Source organism: Scardinius erythrophthalmus (genome assembly GCF_964197995.2).
Source record: "Scardinius erythrophthalmus genome assembly, chromosome: 2".
Taxonomy (NCBI): domain Eukaryota; kingdom Metazoa; phylum Chordata; class Actinopteri; order Cypriniformes; family Leuciscidae; genus Scardinius; species Scardinius erythrophthalmus.
The window spans coordinates 56,640,870-56,655,751 of record NC_138222.1 but is presented as its reverse complement, the minus strand read 5'-3'; the positions used below and the strand labels follow the sequence as shown (position 1 = coordinate 56,655,751).

At 40.1% G+C, this 14,882-nt stretch overlaps 1 protein-coding gene across 1 annotated transcript in view; it reads right to left on the bottom strand.

Moving 5' to 3' along the window:
* Positions 1-14,882, bottom strand: part of dnah2 (dynein, axonemal, heavy chain 2) — a gene marked incomplete at its 5' end in the record, with an annotated part of 165,133 nt that overhangs the window by 63,189 nt on the left and 87,062 nt on the right. Inside the window, 11 exons of the mRNA XM_081349604.1 lie at positions 1,366-1,493; positions 2,890-3,070; positions 3,158-3,347; positions 9,343-9,446; positions 9,544-9,732; positions 10,708-10,818; positions 10,977-11,102; positions 11,183-11,284; positions 11,452-11,669; positions 12,612-12,750; positions 13,202-13,382. Of these exons, the coding sequence (XP_081205730.1) occupies positions 1,366-1,493; positions 2,890-3,070; positions 3,158-3,347; positions 9,343-9,446; positions 9,544-9,732; positions 10,708-10,818; positions 10,977-11,102; positions 11,183-11,284; positions 11,452-11,669; positions 12,612-12,750; positions 13,202-13,382 (1,669 nt within the window). The remainder of the gene's footprint in view (positions 1-1,365; positions 1,494-2,889; positions 3,071-3,157; positions 3,348-9,342; positions 9,447-9,543; positions 9,733-10,707; positions 10,819-10,976; positions 11,103-11,182; positions 11,285-11,451; positions 11,670-12,611; positions 12,751-13,201; positions 13,383-14,882) is intronic.

Genomic DNA, 14,882 nt, shown 5'->3' with positions numbered 1-14,882 from the left:
GTCACTGTGTGTGTGTGAGGGTTACCATGTCAGCTCCGTTTCCACACCGCCTGCTAACAGTCTTACTTACACCGGCACAAACGCTCACGCGAGCGCACACACGGAAACGCGCGCCAAAGTCACGCTAGGCTGAGCAGACTATGGGCTCGCAGGGGACGGTCATCTCGCTGTCAGTTATGGCTCATAACACCAAGACCTGCACACTCCGGTGCGTCGGGGCAATACTCTCCCGCTCTCTCTCTCTAACACGGCCGGCATTGATATGTCCATTTCCTTTCATTTGCAAAGGTAATAGTTCTCTCTCGACAGCACGCGATGATTCTGCCGTATTGACTATGCAGATGGGTGTCTGGAAGAGGGCCGAGTATGCCGGGACAATCAAATCTGCCATTGACATTCTGTGCTTGGCTGGGGCCGGTGCTGGTTCCCTTCCCAGCTCTCTTAATCTCAAGTCCATTATTTGTAATTCTGAGTCCAATTCCCCATGCCTGTGCCGCTGCCAGCCCACCGGGCTTGTGTACGGCATCAACAAATGAGGCTTCCCGTTTGGAGCGCGCAAGCAGGGGGAAGAGAGGGGACGCAGCCAGTGGAAACTTGTGGGATTTGGTCAACCACAGGGGTGTGTGTTTGTGGAGTGTGTGTTTGAAGGGGTTGGCATTATGCATCGGTCGGATGTCTCTCGCGCACATGCGTGCGTAAACTCACAATTGGCATGCCTACTGCGTGTTGGAGGTAATCCGATGGCAGGATCAGCCCCCTGGAGTGTGTAAGTGTGTGTGTGAGCCAGTTCATCTGTGTTTGCATAACTGAGTTGATCTCCGCCATCTTCAATAGAATCTAATATCCCATAATAAGCAGCTCTCTCAATTCCTTCAACAACTGTTTTCTTCATACACTATGAACTTACAGAAATGACTCAATTATACAATATTAATGAGTGGTGTTAGTGGTACAGACATGAATGATGCTTCATTGTGCTGCTTTTTGAGGAGGGGTCTGTTGTTACAGCCCTAAATGATCCTTGGTGGATAATAAAATGTGTGAATCATAGATACTTGGAGGTGTGGAATAGGAGAAAGTATTTAGCATACAAAAATTACACACTTCACCTTTAAGTATAAGGTTTTAAAATGGACAAAACAGCCTCTGTTTTGCTCTCAAGTTTGTCAGTGAATGAGACATGATTTAAAAAAGATGATGCTTTAAAAAGAAAAATCTTTAAGTGTCAAAGAAAGGAGTGCAAAATCACACTCCATTTTTTAATGGTTGAATTGGTGTTAATCATGCTGTGTAGCCACACAATAACTTTCAGAATAAATTTATCAGACTGAAGTTGTGTGTGTGTGTGTGTGTGTGAGAATGTACCTTGCAGTTATTGAAACCCTCTGCAAAAAGCGTGATCTCAGCTATAAGGGTGGAATCTGGGACTACCATAGAGATCGGCCGAAACATAGACTTCAAATTATCAGGCAACTCTGTGCGACCAGCGTAGCCTACAGAAGAAATATACATACACAGACAAGAGAGGAAGGAAGGCAATGAGAACCACAAAAGCACAGACTAAAACATATATTGCCAACTCTATAAAGATATTAAAAGGGATAGATCAACAAAAAAATAATTTAAATTATAAAAAATCAACATTTACTCACCCTTATATTGTTTCACCTGTATGACTGTATTCAGTGGAATATGAGGGTGTGTTCACACTTGTAGTTCGGTTCGCTTGGATCACATTTAGTCTTGGTCTGCCTAGCGTTCACAATGGCATTTAACACTAAAAGCATGGGGATATTTTCACAACCTGATTGGTTGGCTTTTATTACGCATATTTCATGACTTACCAAACATCCAAAACAATGAATGGCGAGTGCTGTGGACAAATGCGCTCGTTGTGTGTGCGTAGCCTAAATATGATGATATTTTGACCAGCTGAGAACTCGTGAAGAGTTTATATAATGTGTAAAGGAGTCAAAACAGCGACAGGAATCCCTCTGTCACACACACAAATGAAGATCTGCTGCGAGGAGACGCGGTTCTGATGCCTGTACCAAACTGTGATGGGCAACATCGCGACTATGATCAGAAAAATAGATACGCTTGAGCATTCTGTCTATTTGAGTGTCGCATCTTGTGACATGTCCTATTTTTGGTTCCTTTACATGTCTTTGGTCCGTGTTGGGTTCATATTTCATTCGAACTGCACCAGAGTACGTTTGAAAGCGGACTGAGACTCATCTTTTCAGCGCCTCAGTCCGCTTGTTTGGTGCACCAGGGTTTAGATATCAGCGTTGAACCGCACTAACAGAGAAATCGCACCAGGTTCCTTTTAATCCAACCAAACATGACAAGTGTGAACACACCCTAAAAGAGTAATATAAAAGGTTTATTTTACTCATTGCAAGTAAATGAGGACTTGGGCTGTCAATCTCTTAAAAAACATTAATAAAAACCTTAAAAGTATTAGAAAATGAATCCATATATTTTTTTCTGAAGCCATTTTTTCTGAAGATTGTCTAAAAAAACAGACCAAAATACACTGTTTATTCACTGAAAATCTTGAGCCTGCCCAGTTCTCCTTGGTGCGAGATTTCATGAATTAATCAAACAATCAATCAATTGATCCAGTTTCAAAACAATCAATCTGAATTATTTGTTTAAGAATCAGAATCAATGTCATAGCATTGAAGACCGAAGATTATTTGCACATAATGACTTAAATGTCTGTTTGTTTCAGACAAAGCTTTTTGATGCATTTTTGTCGTTAAGTTGCTTGACAGCCTCAGTCCTCATTTACTTTCACTATATGGAGAAAACGATATTTTTTTTGTGTTCCACAGAAGAAAGTAAGTTGGCTTGATGGAGAAACATAATGGTGAGTCTGAGCACCTGGGTTCATGGTGATGAAGATTCCACAAGACCAGACCAAGTTGATCTGTCTTCCCTCAAAGGTGAATTTGTTGAGTCCCGCAGACAAAGCAGACAGGATCGACAGGATCTGCTGAGCCACCACGGACAGGACCTCAATGTTTATCCGGTTAAACTCATCAAAACAGCCCCATGCACCTGTCTGGAGGGAGACATAAGCACATATTCAGCAACACTACATCAACTGTTGTTGAGTTTAAGTGCTTGAATGATGTGGTTTAATGGATACCTGAGCCAGCCCGGAGTACATGCGGCCCATAGATTTGAAGTCCAAGCCCTCTGAGCAGTTAACCACTATCACGTACATGCCCAAAGATTTACCCAGATCTTTAACCGTCTCTGTCTTCCCAGTTCCAGCAGGGCCTTTGGGAGAGCCGCCCCGGTGCAGATGCAGCGCTGTGGTTAAAGTCATGTAACACCTACACAGAGAACAAACACATTCTGTAATACATACATACACTGACATGTATGATATTTACACATTTATAATGTGTTCTGACAAATCATGGCTTGTTAAAGCAAAAACATGCTGCAGATATGCATGGAGTTGGTCACATTTGCCACTTTCTTTCTTTATCATGTTTTATTGACCATTTTATTCTTAAAGTACACCACTAAAAGGAGGATTTGTAACAAATAACTTCAGGAAATATGTCTTGGCAATTCATAGGGCTAGAATAGAAACAGGGATAGACACACTGACACACTGAAATTCACTCAAATCACATGAATCCGTAAGCGCAAACACAGATGGAAAAGAGACAGACAGGCTTAAGCACACTGTCCATGTCCTTGAGTGGGCTTAAGATGTCACCCTCTCAACATAATAAACCCGGATTAGATTCTTCCTTTCATTCCACTGGAGGCACGTTCTGTGCTGATTTTTTTGCAGTCTCTAAAGACACACTACAGGAAATCCGCCATTGACTCCTGACTCCACTTCCTGGCTGGAATCTCTGCATAATTTCATGTAGACACAATTATTCACATTTCTGTTCAATTATCACACAGAGACATCTGGAGCTCCTCTCTCTCTCTCCTCCTCTATGTGCAGGTGTGCTCTACTGATGGGGAGGTAAGATCTTGACTGATAAGGTTAATGACATGATCCCTGTCTCTCACTCATAATGACTTGGATAATGGCTGAAGTCAGATAACAGCATCAGAGTCCCCATGATGATCATTACAAAGCAGCTGATCACATCAGTCAAATGCAGGAGTTGGCTGTCACACAATATATTGTTATCTCTAGTAATATGAGAGTTATAGTATAATATGAGAGTGTAGGTGATTATATCTAGAGGTCTTGGTGGTGTTAATGCATCAACATGCATAGTGACACCCAGGTAAAATTCACTGTTATAAATGTACATGAACTCAAATAAACATATCAAGAGTTAGAGTATAATACTACATGCTTCACTCGGATGTTACTGTGTTCTGTCTGAGAGAACTGGTTATCAGGGCCTGCTTGCGACAAAGCCCTCAAGTTAAGAAAATCCAAGTTATAAGGTTAAGGATACACTAGGTGAAACATCGGTTGGAAGAAAAAAGGTTGTCATTAAGTGTTTCCCCTTAATTGCTGAAGTGTTTCTTTAAGTTCTGTTCGGCGGGGCATTTTAGGTTTGGTGGCATCGGTGTGCGTGCAAGTGTTCATATTTTAGGATGCTCTGTGATGTCTGCCAGACCCCTTTAAATTATCTCCATAACTCAGATATCATTGTACAGCTGTATAGTTGTAGTAAAGGTCAGCAGTCCGCTATGTTCCGTTAACTGTGCGAGATTTCGTAACTAAACAACCAACGTTTGTTGCACCGCTCCTAAAGAGATCTCTAACCTCAGGGATACTCTTTAGTCAAATCACTGGAGGGGTTTCATGCAACCGGGCACAGACCTTTTGATTTAAAGCTTCATTCATAAAATGCTTGACAATTTTTTATTTTATTGACATATGATGTATGAATTTCATTACAAAACTAAAATAAAAACCATAATAATAAACTCAATTAAATTTCTGAAATGGATGAGTTGGGCAAGAAAGTGAATTAAAGCAGGCAGTAAAGTGCCTGGCATAGAGTATATGGGAACTAAAAAAGCATCTCTTCATAAAGAGGATTGAAAAGGAGGAAAGAGGAGAGAGGAGAATGTTTGGTGTGTGCATTTATAACAAAGAGTGGCTCATTTCTCAAAACTCTAAAATATAAGAGTTTTTGATTTGTTCAATCAGTTCATTTTTGGTCACCACATAATGACTTGACTTTTATGAAAAAATGGAGAAAAAAATAAAACAAAAATATATATATATATATATATATATATATATATATATATATATATATAAATATAGCTGCGAGCAGCGATTGCGGGCCCAAGCCGGTGGCACCGCCAACCTGGTGCCTTTAGTTACACTAAAGGCACCGGGGTGGCGGTGTCACCGGCTTGGGCCCTCCATCGCTGCTCGCAGCTATATTTATATATATATATATATATATATATATATATATATATATATATATATATCAGACAAGTAATATTCTTTGTCTTGTCACTTAAAAAAAAAAAAAAAATATATATATATATATATATAATTACCTTTTTTTGGATGCTAAACTATTGTTTATTATATGCTTTGTACTTCACTCACGTTCCAATATCGAAGGGAAAAATGATCCTCTTCACATGCGCAAAAATGTCCTTGGAAAATTCACAGTGGAGCGGTGCTTACTGTGATTGTACGAATTGTACTACTGACTATTTAGAGCAGTGTAATCTTTATATGTTAGGTTGACCATTTTATTATTATATTTTATTAAGTCTATAATGAACAGGCTGCAATGTCAAGATTGCAATGCTAGTGTGTGTGTGCGTGCGTGTGTGTGTGTGTGTGTGTGTGTGTGTGTGTGTGTGTGTGTGTGTGTGTGTGTTCATGTTTTTCTGTCCCGGTGGGGACTTTAACCTGAATGCACACAGACTCATGGGGACTCGTATCACAGTGGGGACCTAAATAGAGGTCCCCATGGGTAAACAAGCTTCATACAGAATGAGTTTTTTTGGAAATGTAAAAATGCAGAAAGTTTTCAGTGATGGGTAGGTTTAGGGGTAGGGTTAGTGTAAGGAGATAAAATATACAGTTTGTACAGTATAAAAATCATTAAATCTATGGAGAGTCCCCACACAGATAGTAAACCGTGTGTGTGTGGGTGGGTGTGTGTGTGTGGCGTGGGCGCGTTTGAACAGTGGACACATAAAAACATACTCCGTCATTATACAGGACGACATTCGAACTGCAAAGTGTTAACTTATATTTGTGTACAGTCGCAATAAAACACAACATTGTGCTTTTGTAAAATAATTTCAAGCAATCAACCCCCGAAAGGCGCTAATTTTAAAATTAAACTAAAATGCTCATGGCTGCACGGGCATTCATAACGGTGCACATCCACGGCGAGGAACGAGCAGAACAGAGTGAACGTTTTTCAGTTAATTCCTACTTCCATAGGAATTAATTTGAAACGCTCGCTCAACCACTATCAATGTCAGTGTGGACGAACATATTTTACTTTCGTTTTTAAGTTGGCGATTCAAAAGCCCCCAGCGGTGTCACATGTCGATTAACCGGTGGTAAAATATTCTCACCGTCACATACCTAGTATATTTTTAAGTAGATACAATAGGCCTACCTGATTTTGAACACAAGAGGGCAGTATAGCCCTATGTATGACTTGACTTGTATGGGACTAAATAGTACAATTACTATTTTTAAACTTATAAATATTTATTAAATTGAAAAAAAAAGAATAAAATGGGTTTAGTTGTGATATTTTTATACTTTTATATAGAAATAAATGGTGTTTAATTACATTTTTAGAAGATGAGGCTTTAAGTGTTACTTTACTTTAGCCCCTCACTATAGCAAAACCGTTTGAGATGTTTAATATCCGTTCACAATTTAGCATCTTTAATGTATCTTTATCATTTTGAAAAAGTTTGGTGTGAATAAAATAAACCAGTTAGGAAGAGTAGCTAAAAACTCAGAGTCTGAAATATCCAAAAAATCCACATTCAAACCAAAATATCTGACTTCCTTTTGCTCTGAGCTAATAACTGTAAATTAGAAAGTTGTCCGGCTCGGTGAGACCAATATATATACTGATTTTTGTAACTGTTGGTAAAACTAACCCACCCACTTTTGTCAAACGCATGTTGAAAGTGACACACTTCCTGCTGCCAGTTGGTGGCGCTATAACTTTGACTCACGATAGTTACATCCATCTGATCTGCCTCTTACCACGAACACACTGCTAAAGTTTCATCAAGATCAGTTAATGTATGCAGAAGTTATAACACTTCGTCTCCTCTCTTTTCTCGCCATAAATTTGTTTCCTCGCCACGGCCAAACCGTTCGAGATATCAAAAATCCGTCCGCAATTTAGCATTCTCAATGTCTTGACTTCATGCTGACTGAGTTTGGAGGTGATTGAATGAATTCTCTAGGAGGAGTACATCACATTCCACAGCAAGCGTTTTCCAAACAACCCATAATAGCCGACTTCCTGTTGGGCTGGCGTGAAACTTGACAGAGGGAAAGTTGTTCAGCCCGATGAAATCTATATGTGTACCGAGTTTCATATTAATTCATGCAAGCGTGTTTGATATATGAACCAAGTTTTCAGACCCTGTTCAAGAGGGCGCTGTTGAGCCCCCCTGCCACGCCCGTTTCTGAAACTTTTCACATGTCTACTGGCTAATAAGTGTTATGTGTCTGTCGAGTTTCATCCAATTTCAAGCATGCTAAGAGTTTCAAACGCATCCGAAAAGAATATTAAAATTTGATGCGTTGCCATGGCAACAGTATCTAAGATATCAATAATCCTTTCACAGGTCTACATCTGCCGTGTGTTTACATTATACACATAAAGTTTGAAGCAAATCGGGTAAAAGAAAGAGGGTGACTTCAAAGCATTTTGAAAGTGACACACTTCCTGCTGCCAGTTGGTGGCGCTATAACTTTGACTCACAATAGTCACATCCATGTGATCGGCCTCTTACAACGAATACACTGCTGAAGTTTCATCAAGATCTGTCAATGTATGCAGAAGTTATAACACACTTCCTGTGTCCCATTATTCGCCAGAAATTAGTTTCCTCGCCACGGCCAAACCGTTCGAGATATCAAAAATCTGTTCGCAAGAATTCATCCTCAATGTCTTGACTTTATTCTCACCGAGTTTGGTGGCGATCGGATGAAATCCCTAGGAGGAGTATTTCACATTCCATTGTATGCGTTTTCCAAACAACGTATAATAACCGACTTCCTGTTGGGCTTTTGTAAAACTTAGAGCACGAAAGTTGTTCGGCCCGATGAGATCTATATGTGTACTGAGTTTCATATTATTACATGCAAGCGTGTTTGATTTATGGACCAAGTTTTCGGACCCCATTCCAGGGGGCGCCGTCGAGCCCCCCTGCCACGCACCGGTACCAGCTTCAGCCCGGCCCTGATGGCCGCGGGTTCTGACGTGTGTGCAAAATTTCAAGAGTTTTTGAGCATGTTAAGGGCCCCAAAAGTGTCAAAAAGGCAAAAAAAAAAATAATGAAGAAAAAAAAAAAAAATCCTTACGGAAACAATAGGGCCTTCGCCCTTTCAGGGCTTGGGCCCTAATAATGAAAACAAAGTGTCCGAACTTCCCACCATGGGGGACTTTGTAAAATAAAGTGTATTTTTATATTCATGACATTTAAATGTTTATGACATTTTTTTTATTTTTCATTACTTATGACATTTAAAACGTTCAGAATTCACGCACCATGTACCTCTGGAATATTTATTACTACCGGTATATCTTTTTGCAGTGGACAGATAAGTAACTGGCAAAATCCATTTTTGGGGGGGACGAAAAAAAAAGAAGATTGAAAATGATTGGAATCTTTTTATGAATTTTATTCAAAGGTTTTTTATATGTTAAAATAAGGGTTTTTGTTTTAAGACCTGCACTATACCAAAGACTTCATAGAAAGACAGTGCACTCGTATTACTATGAATGGAAGAAATGCAACGCACTATATGGCTGAACAAGTCCCGCCCTCTAAATAAAAGAGCCAATCGCATGTGCATTGGCTGCTCCAGCCTGAAAAAAGAAACTTTTTTAATGCCATTTGAGCATAAGAAAACACATTTATGTGTTAGTTAGTTGTTGTCAGATTTCAATGGTGATTGCAAATATGAAATTTAATCGTAAGCTTGCTGAACAGCTTTGGAGAATTTGATGTTTCCCAATTCAAAGAGATAGGAGCTGTACTTGCATGACTAAAATAGCTGCCCAAGAGGCGTTTCAAAGATGGCCGCCGAGTGAAATGACTTGCCTGAAAGGGTTTTGACTGTACATATCGTTTCCAATTGATCATATGTGTTACCTGTCTGTGAGGGGGGTGATGACAAGACGACCAGAGTTGCCCAGGTACTCGTAGCCATAGCGAAAGTGTGTGTTGGTCTGTTTGATGACGCAGTCGTCTACATCCTACACACACAGACAGAGACATTTAGACTGTTGTGTTGATGACCTTCTGCCTATTCTATACGTTTTCTCCATCATTTCATCCTGTCTTCCCCCTAACCTTTTCCCAGTACAGGCGTAGTTGGCACAGCCAGTCAAAGGCGTTGACATCACAACAGCCCGCTTTGGCCAGTTTGTTGATGACATCACGGGCGTGGACCTCCACGGTGACCAGTGCGACGATCTTCAAGCGCAGAATCTTCGTTAAGTTCCCTCGTATGGCTTCAGAGTACTGACTGAGCATGGACACCTGGGTAACACAATGCAAACACTCATTATTAGAAGACTGGCACACTCGGATGCAACACAAACTAATTTTATGGATCAGGGGTTCCAGATCAAACCTAGCCGCTGTTACTCCAAACATACTCTGTAAACATCAGCTGAGACGTGTAATGTAAATGCAAATTAACATCAAAAAAATCCCCACCTTCCTTAAGCCCAAAAAGCCATGCTCTGAGACTAAATCTCAACTCTCAAAGACACAGAGACAGGCCTAAGCCATTCTCTGTGTCTCACTGGCTTTGGCTTATAAGATGTGATTGGATTAAATTCATTTGAGCTGCCGTCCTTAATTAACTTGTGTATGTAGTGTATCCTGTGCTCCAAGTACAAACACACATTAAATGAATAACTCATTTGAGTGAAGTCAGTAGTGTTTATGGAGTTCATCCACCAGTTATTAGCAGACTCGCATTGAATCTGTGCCCGCATGACTCCACAGAGAACTCCGCAGATTTCTGCAGAATCAAAACACCTGTCATTCCCAAAATTCTACAAATCCCCTACTGCTTGTGTGTGTGTTTGTTAATTAAATATTAGGGATAATTTTATTTTGCTTTCAGCTACTAACAAGTGTGTGGTATCCTCAGCTTTATTTAACACCATGTTGTAAGCCATTCCAGAGAATCCTACAGATTTCCTTCTAAATTGGCACAGAAAAAGGGGACAAAGTCTGCAGATTCTGTCTAGATATTCCTTTTTGGATTCAAACACTCTTCCACCTGTCGCTGGTGGGAAAAAAAATGTAATTGTTGGATTTGGTATCTACAGGCCTTTATTGTACATTTAATACAGGGAAAATCCACCTATTGCAACCATCTTTCTTTCCCAAGAGGACAATGCCAGCATAATTCTATATAATTCATAAATTGGCCTTTCAGGTGTTTGAACCGGTGACCTGTGAATCACTAGCTCAAATCTGTAACTGCTCAGCTCCTCTCACCTGTTTCTTCTTTAGTGATTTAAGGGCAGATTTATCTCCTCTCTCTTTGCTGGTCATGAGGGCTCTGGTGACATCTGTGGTCCACTGGATTTGACTGGCTGTGATCAACATCTGTAGACAAGCAAAGCACATTTTGCTGTGTAATTGCTGCATGTACACACACATACACACACACACACACACACACACACACACACACACACACACACACACACACACACACACACACACACACACACACACACACACACACACACACACACACACACCTGTCCTGGCCAGTCTCGCACCCATTTGCTCCTCTTTCCTGGCATCTTCTTGAGAGCCCCGGAACAGTTCTTCAGACAGTCCTTCAGATTCCAGCGCATGGTTCGCTCGACGTCACACAACCACGCCTACACATACAAGACGAGAAGCTCAATGGAGAATGCATTTGTCAAGAAGGTCTGTGTTGGACTGTGAGTTGGAAACACACCTCCACTGGCCCCTCCAGAAGAACAGGATTAGTGAAGTCAACAAACTCCCCATCAGCTGAGAACATCCCACTGGCCTCCGACTTGCTGTTACTGATCCCAAACTACACACACACACACATACAAACAAACAAACAAACAAACAAACAAACAAACAAATTATTAAACTAATATTCATGCTGAATCCCATACATTTCTGAAATGGCAAATATGTACAAATAATGTGATATAAAAAGATTTTGGTCATGTCACTCAGCTCTAGTGTACGTACCTTGTTAATGCGAAGACTTTTGATGTTGTCAAAGCATTTCTTGAGGTGCGGCTGCACAGCGTCAGGGTTGCGTGACTGACCCAGGATCTCCAGGAGGTCATCGTTAGACAGAAAGTAAAATCGAGGAAAGACCTGCCGTTTGGTCTCCAGGTACATGTCCAGCGACTTCTGAATTTCCTCTAACCTAGTGTTCATTTCTAAGAGCTTCTCTAGAAGACCTGAGACCACAGAAAAAAGGAACATACATGTGTTCTTTATTACCAGTTTTTTCTTTACATTTTCACATCTTAGTATTCAGAAGTGTAACACATTTTTCCAGAAGAAAAATGACCGGCAGAAACTGCAACGCTCAATATGTCGACTGTAGAAAAGGAAGTCCCTCCTTTCAATCTAAAGAGCGTTATAGATGTTTAGTATTGGTTTCCATTAGCGAGAACAACCTATACAATACTAAATGTCTAAAAACTGATGTGATATGCTAAAAGATGCAAAATAGTTGTTTATAGTTGTCACATTTTATTGATGATCTAAAATATGTTGTTAAACAGTAGGATCTGTACTCTCAATAAAATAATACTAGAACAATCCTAGAATCCAAGGAAACCCATTTGCCCATATACTGTATGTGTGTGTGTGTGTTATGGCAGTATTTGTACTTTGCAGTTGTTCTGCATTTACTGTACATGTTTTTTCCATTCTAATAAAAAGAAAATCAGGAGGGAACTGTAGGGGGTCAGTGAGAAAAAAAAGCTAATAATTAAATCATAAATCAACCAACATCAGAGAACTGAATTATTGAAAAATTAACTATAATATTAATCTCAGAGGGTACTTCAAGTAAATATAAAAAAAAAAGTTTAGACTGACAAAAAAGTCTGGAAATTACAGTAATAAGAATGATGGAAGTTGCCAAAAAAAAAGTAAGATGCCTGAATGAATTATGCTTGTACTTCATTGTCATTAAAATAATTCTGCATTGCAAAATTCTTAATGATTAACCTGCTTTATGTTCTTTATGCAAAATAAAATATTTTCCCAGGTGAAATGTGACCTGGACACGTTTCATCCATCTGCCCAGGAGTGTTGCCAAGCTAGCGGTCAACTGAACTGACTTTCTCCAGTCAGGCATTTTTTATCATCCAGCACCATCCCTTTATTACCTGAGTGGTGTGTTCCTCTGAGAGCATTTTTGTCCTCATCGAGTCGGCCCATGATGATCTTCCAACTGGAGTTGATGTCATCAAACTCAGCCGTCTCACGAACCAACTGCTTGCGTATGTCATCTGCCAGAAAGATGTTCTAAAGAAAGAAAAATGGAAGAATGTGGTAGCAGACAACCGAAACGAAGACAAGCACAGAAGGGAAGATAAAACAGTGTGGTGCTCGGTTGGAGCCATCATAGGTGTGTTTACAAACACTAGTACACACAGGGATCCAGGCTGACAGCCACGGTTTACTCTCCTCATCAGCTGCAACAGAACAGATGTGTGACTCTGAACTCCGCTATGTGTGTGTGTGAGATGATAATCATTTACAGTGAAGTGAGTTTGTGCCTCACATGTAGAGAGAGGACCCCTCTGTGATCTAATGTGACTGGTGTTTATTGAGAAAGAGCCGGGTGTGAGGAAGGTCAGGAGTGTGTTGTGTATAGCTGGATAATGTAACCATAGTCTTTTAAAGCATAAGAGAAGCATTTGAATGATTAACATGCTGTATAAAACTGTAGGAAGTGCTCTGTGTGTGTGCGTACCTCTAGATACATCCACTGCCTTTGTACAGTGAGGATCATTTCAATGACTTCCAGCACCAGAGACAAACAGCGTTCCCAGTGGTCAACTTCCTTTTCAAATGCTTTGACGAAACGAGATGCTTTCATGACAGAGAGTGTCACCTGGTTATCCTCCAGAGCCTGGAACACTTCCTCTGTTCCCCTGAGTACACACACGAACACGCACACACATTTTAGAAGGCATATTTGTGAGAACACGTCAGAGACCAGGGGTTCTCGACCAGGGGACCAGGTCCCACTAGGGGCCTTGGAACACTTCCAAGGGGACGGCAAAAGGATTTAAAATAAGAAGTCCCAAAATAAGCTAAAACAGCTAAAAATAAAGACATTTTATTTGCATTTGTTCTTTCAACAAAAGCCTACTTTATCACAATTGATAAGCAAATTTCTAAGGCCTCTTATTTAAAACTTCTTTCATCTGATTGTTAATTCATACCTTTTTAGCAAGTACAAAAGTATTTTAGTATAATTCTAAATATGTCCCCCTTCAGGTCATGGTTACGGAGCACCTAAAGGTGCTCACGAGAAACTTTTGCGTGCACATGGGAATTTTTATTTGGAATTTCCAGTTTAAGTATACTATAACCTATTTCCTTTGTGCGCCTTAGCCATCTCACTAGAAAGAAAAAGAGTGCATGGAGGCACAGTGCTGGGGAAAGTTACTTTTCAAAGCAATGCATTACAATATTGTGTTAATTCCTAAAAACTAGCTAATTGCACAACTTATTTTGTTTGTATGGAAAGTAATGCATTATGTTGCTTTTGAGTTACTTTTTCTCACCTGGGCTGGGCTTGCTTGTTTGTTTTTTAAGAGAAAAAAAGTTCTATTTTTGGCAAATGTAAAGGCCCTTTCTCACCAAAAGTGCAGATGCAAGGAAATGCAAATTCACATCTGTACAGTAGAGGGCGCAGCCCAAACAAACCTTTCAGCTGTGCTGCTCTGTTCTGGATTGCAGAAGAATAGGACACAGGAAAAGAAAGATCAAAACTTAAACACTTCAGCAATAAAAAATAAAATAAACAAATGTGATGTTTATCTAAAGTAATTTTTCCTTAGCATAATTGAATTGGATGATCACAGGTCAGTAGCAAATACATCGGTTAATAAAGTGAGATTAAATACATAAAGCATATTTGTGTAATTGAACATTTAGTTATTGCAGGTTTGTTTAATATTCAGAGTTTGCATTTCACTGTTTTTATTCATTTAGAGGAACACTGAATCTGATATTAATAAATTCATGTTCACATTTAGGGCCCTATTTTAACGATCTGAAACGCAAGTATCAAACGCGAAGCACAAGTAACTTTGTGGGCGGATCTCGGGCGCTGTTGCTATTATACCGGCAGGATAAATGACTCTTGCGCCCGACGCAAATCTAAAATGGGTTGGTCTGAAGTAGCTACATTACTCATAGGTGTGGTTTGGGTGTAACGTGCAATAAACCAATCAGAGCGACATCTCACATTCCCTTAAAAAGCAGGTGCGCTTGTTCCATGGCGGATTTGCCAGGAACGGTTCACAGACGAGGAGACCGACGTTCTCGTCAGGGCCGTAAAAGGCCGTAAAAGTGACATTGTTTGGGGATGAGAGAAACCCACCCAAATAAGCTTTGGTTAAACAAGCGTATAATAATTTGGG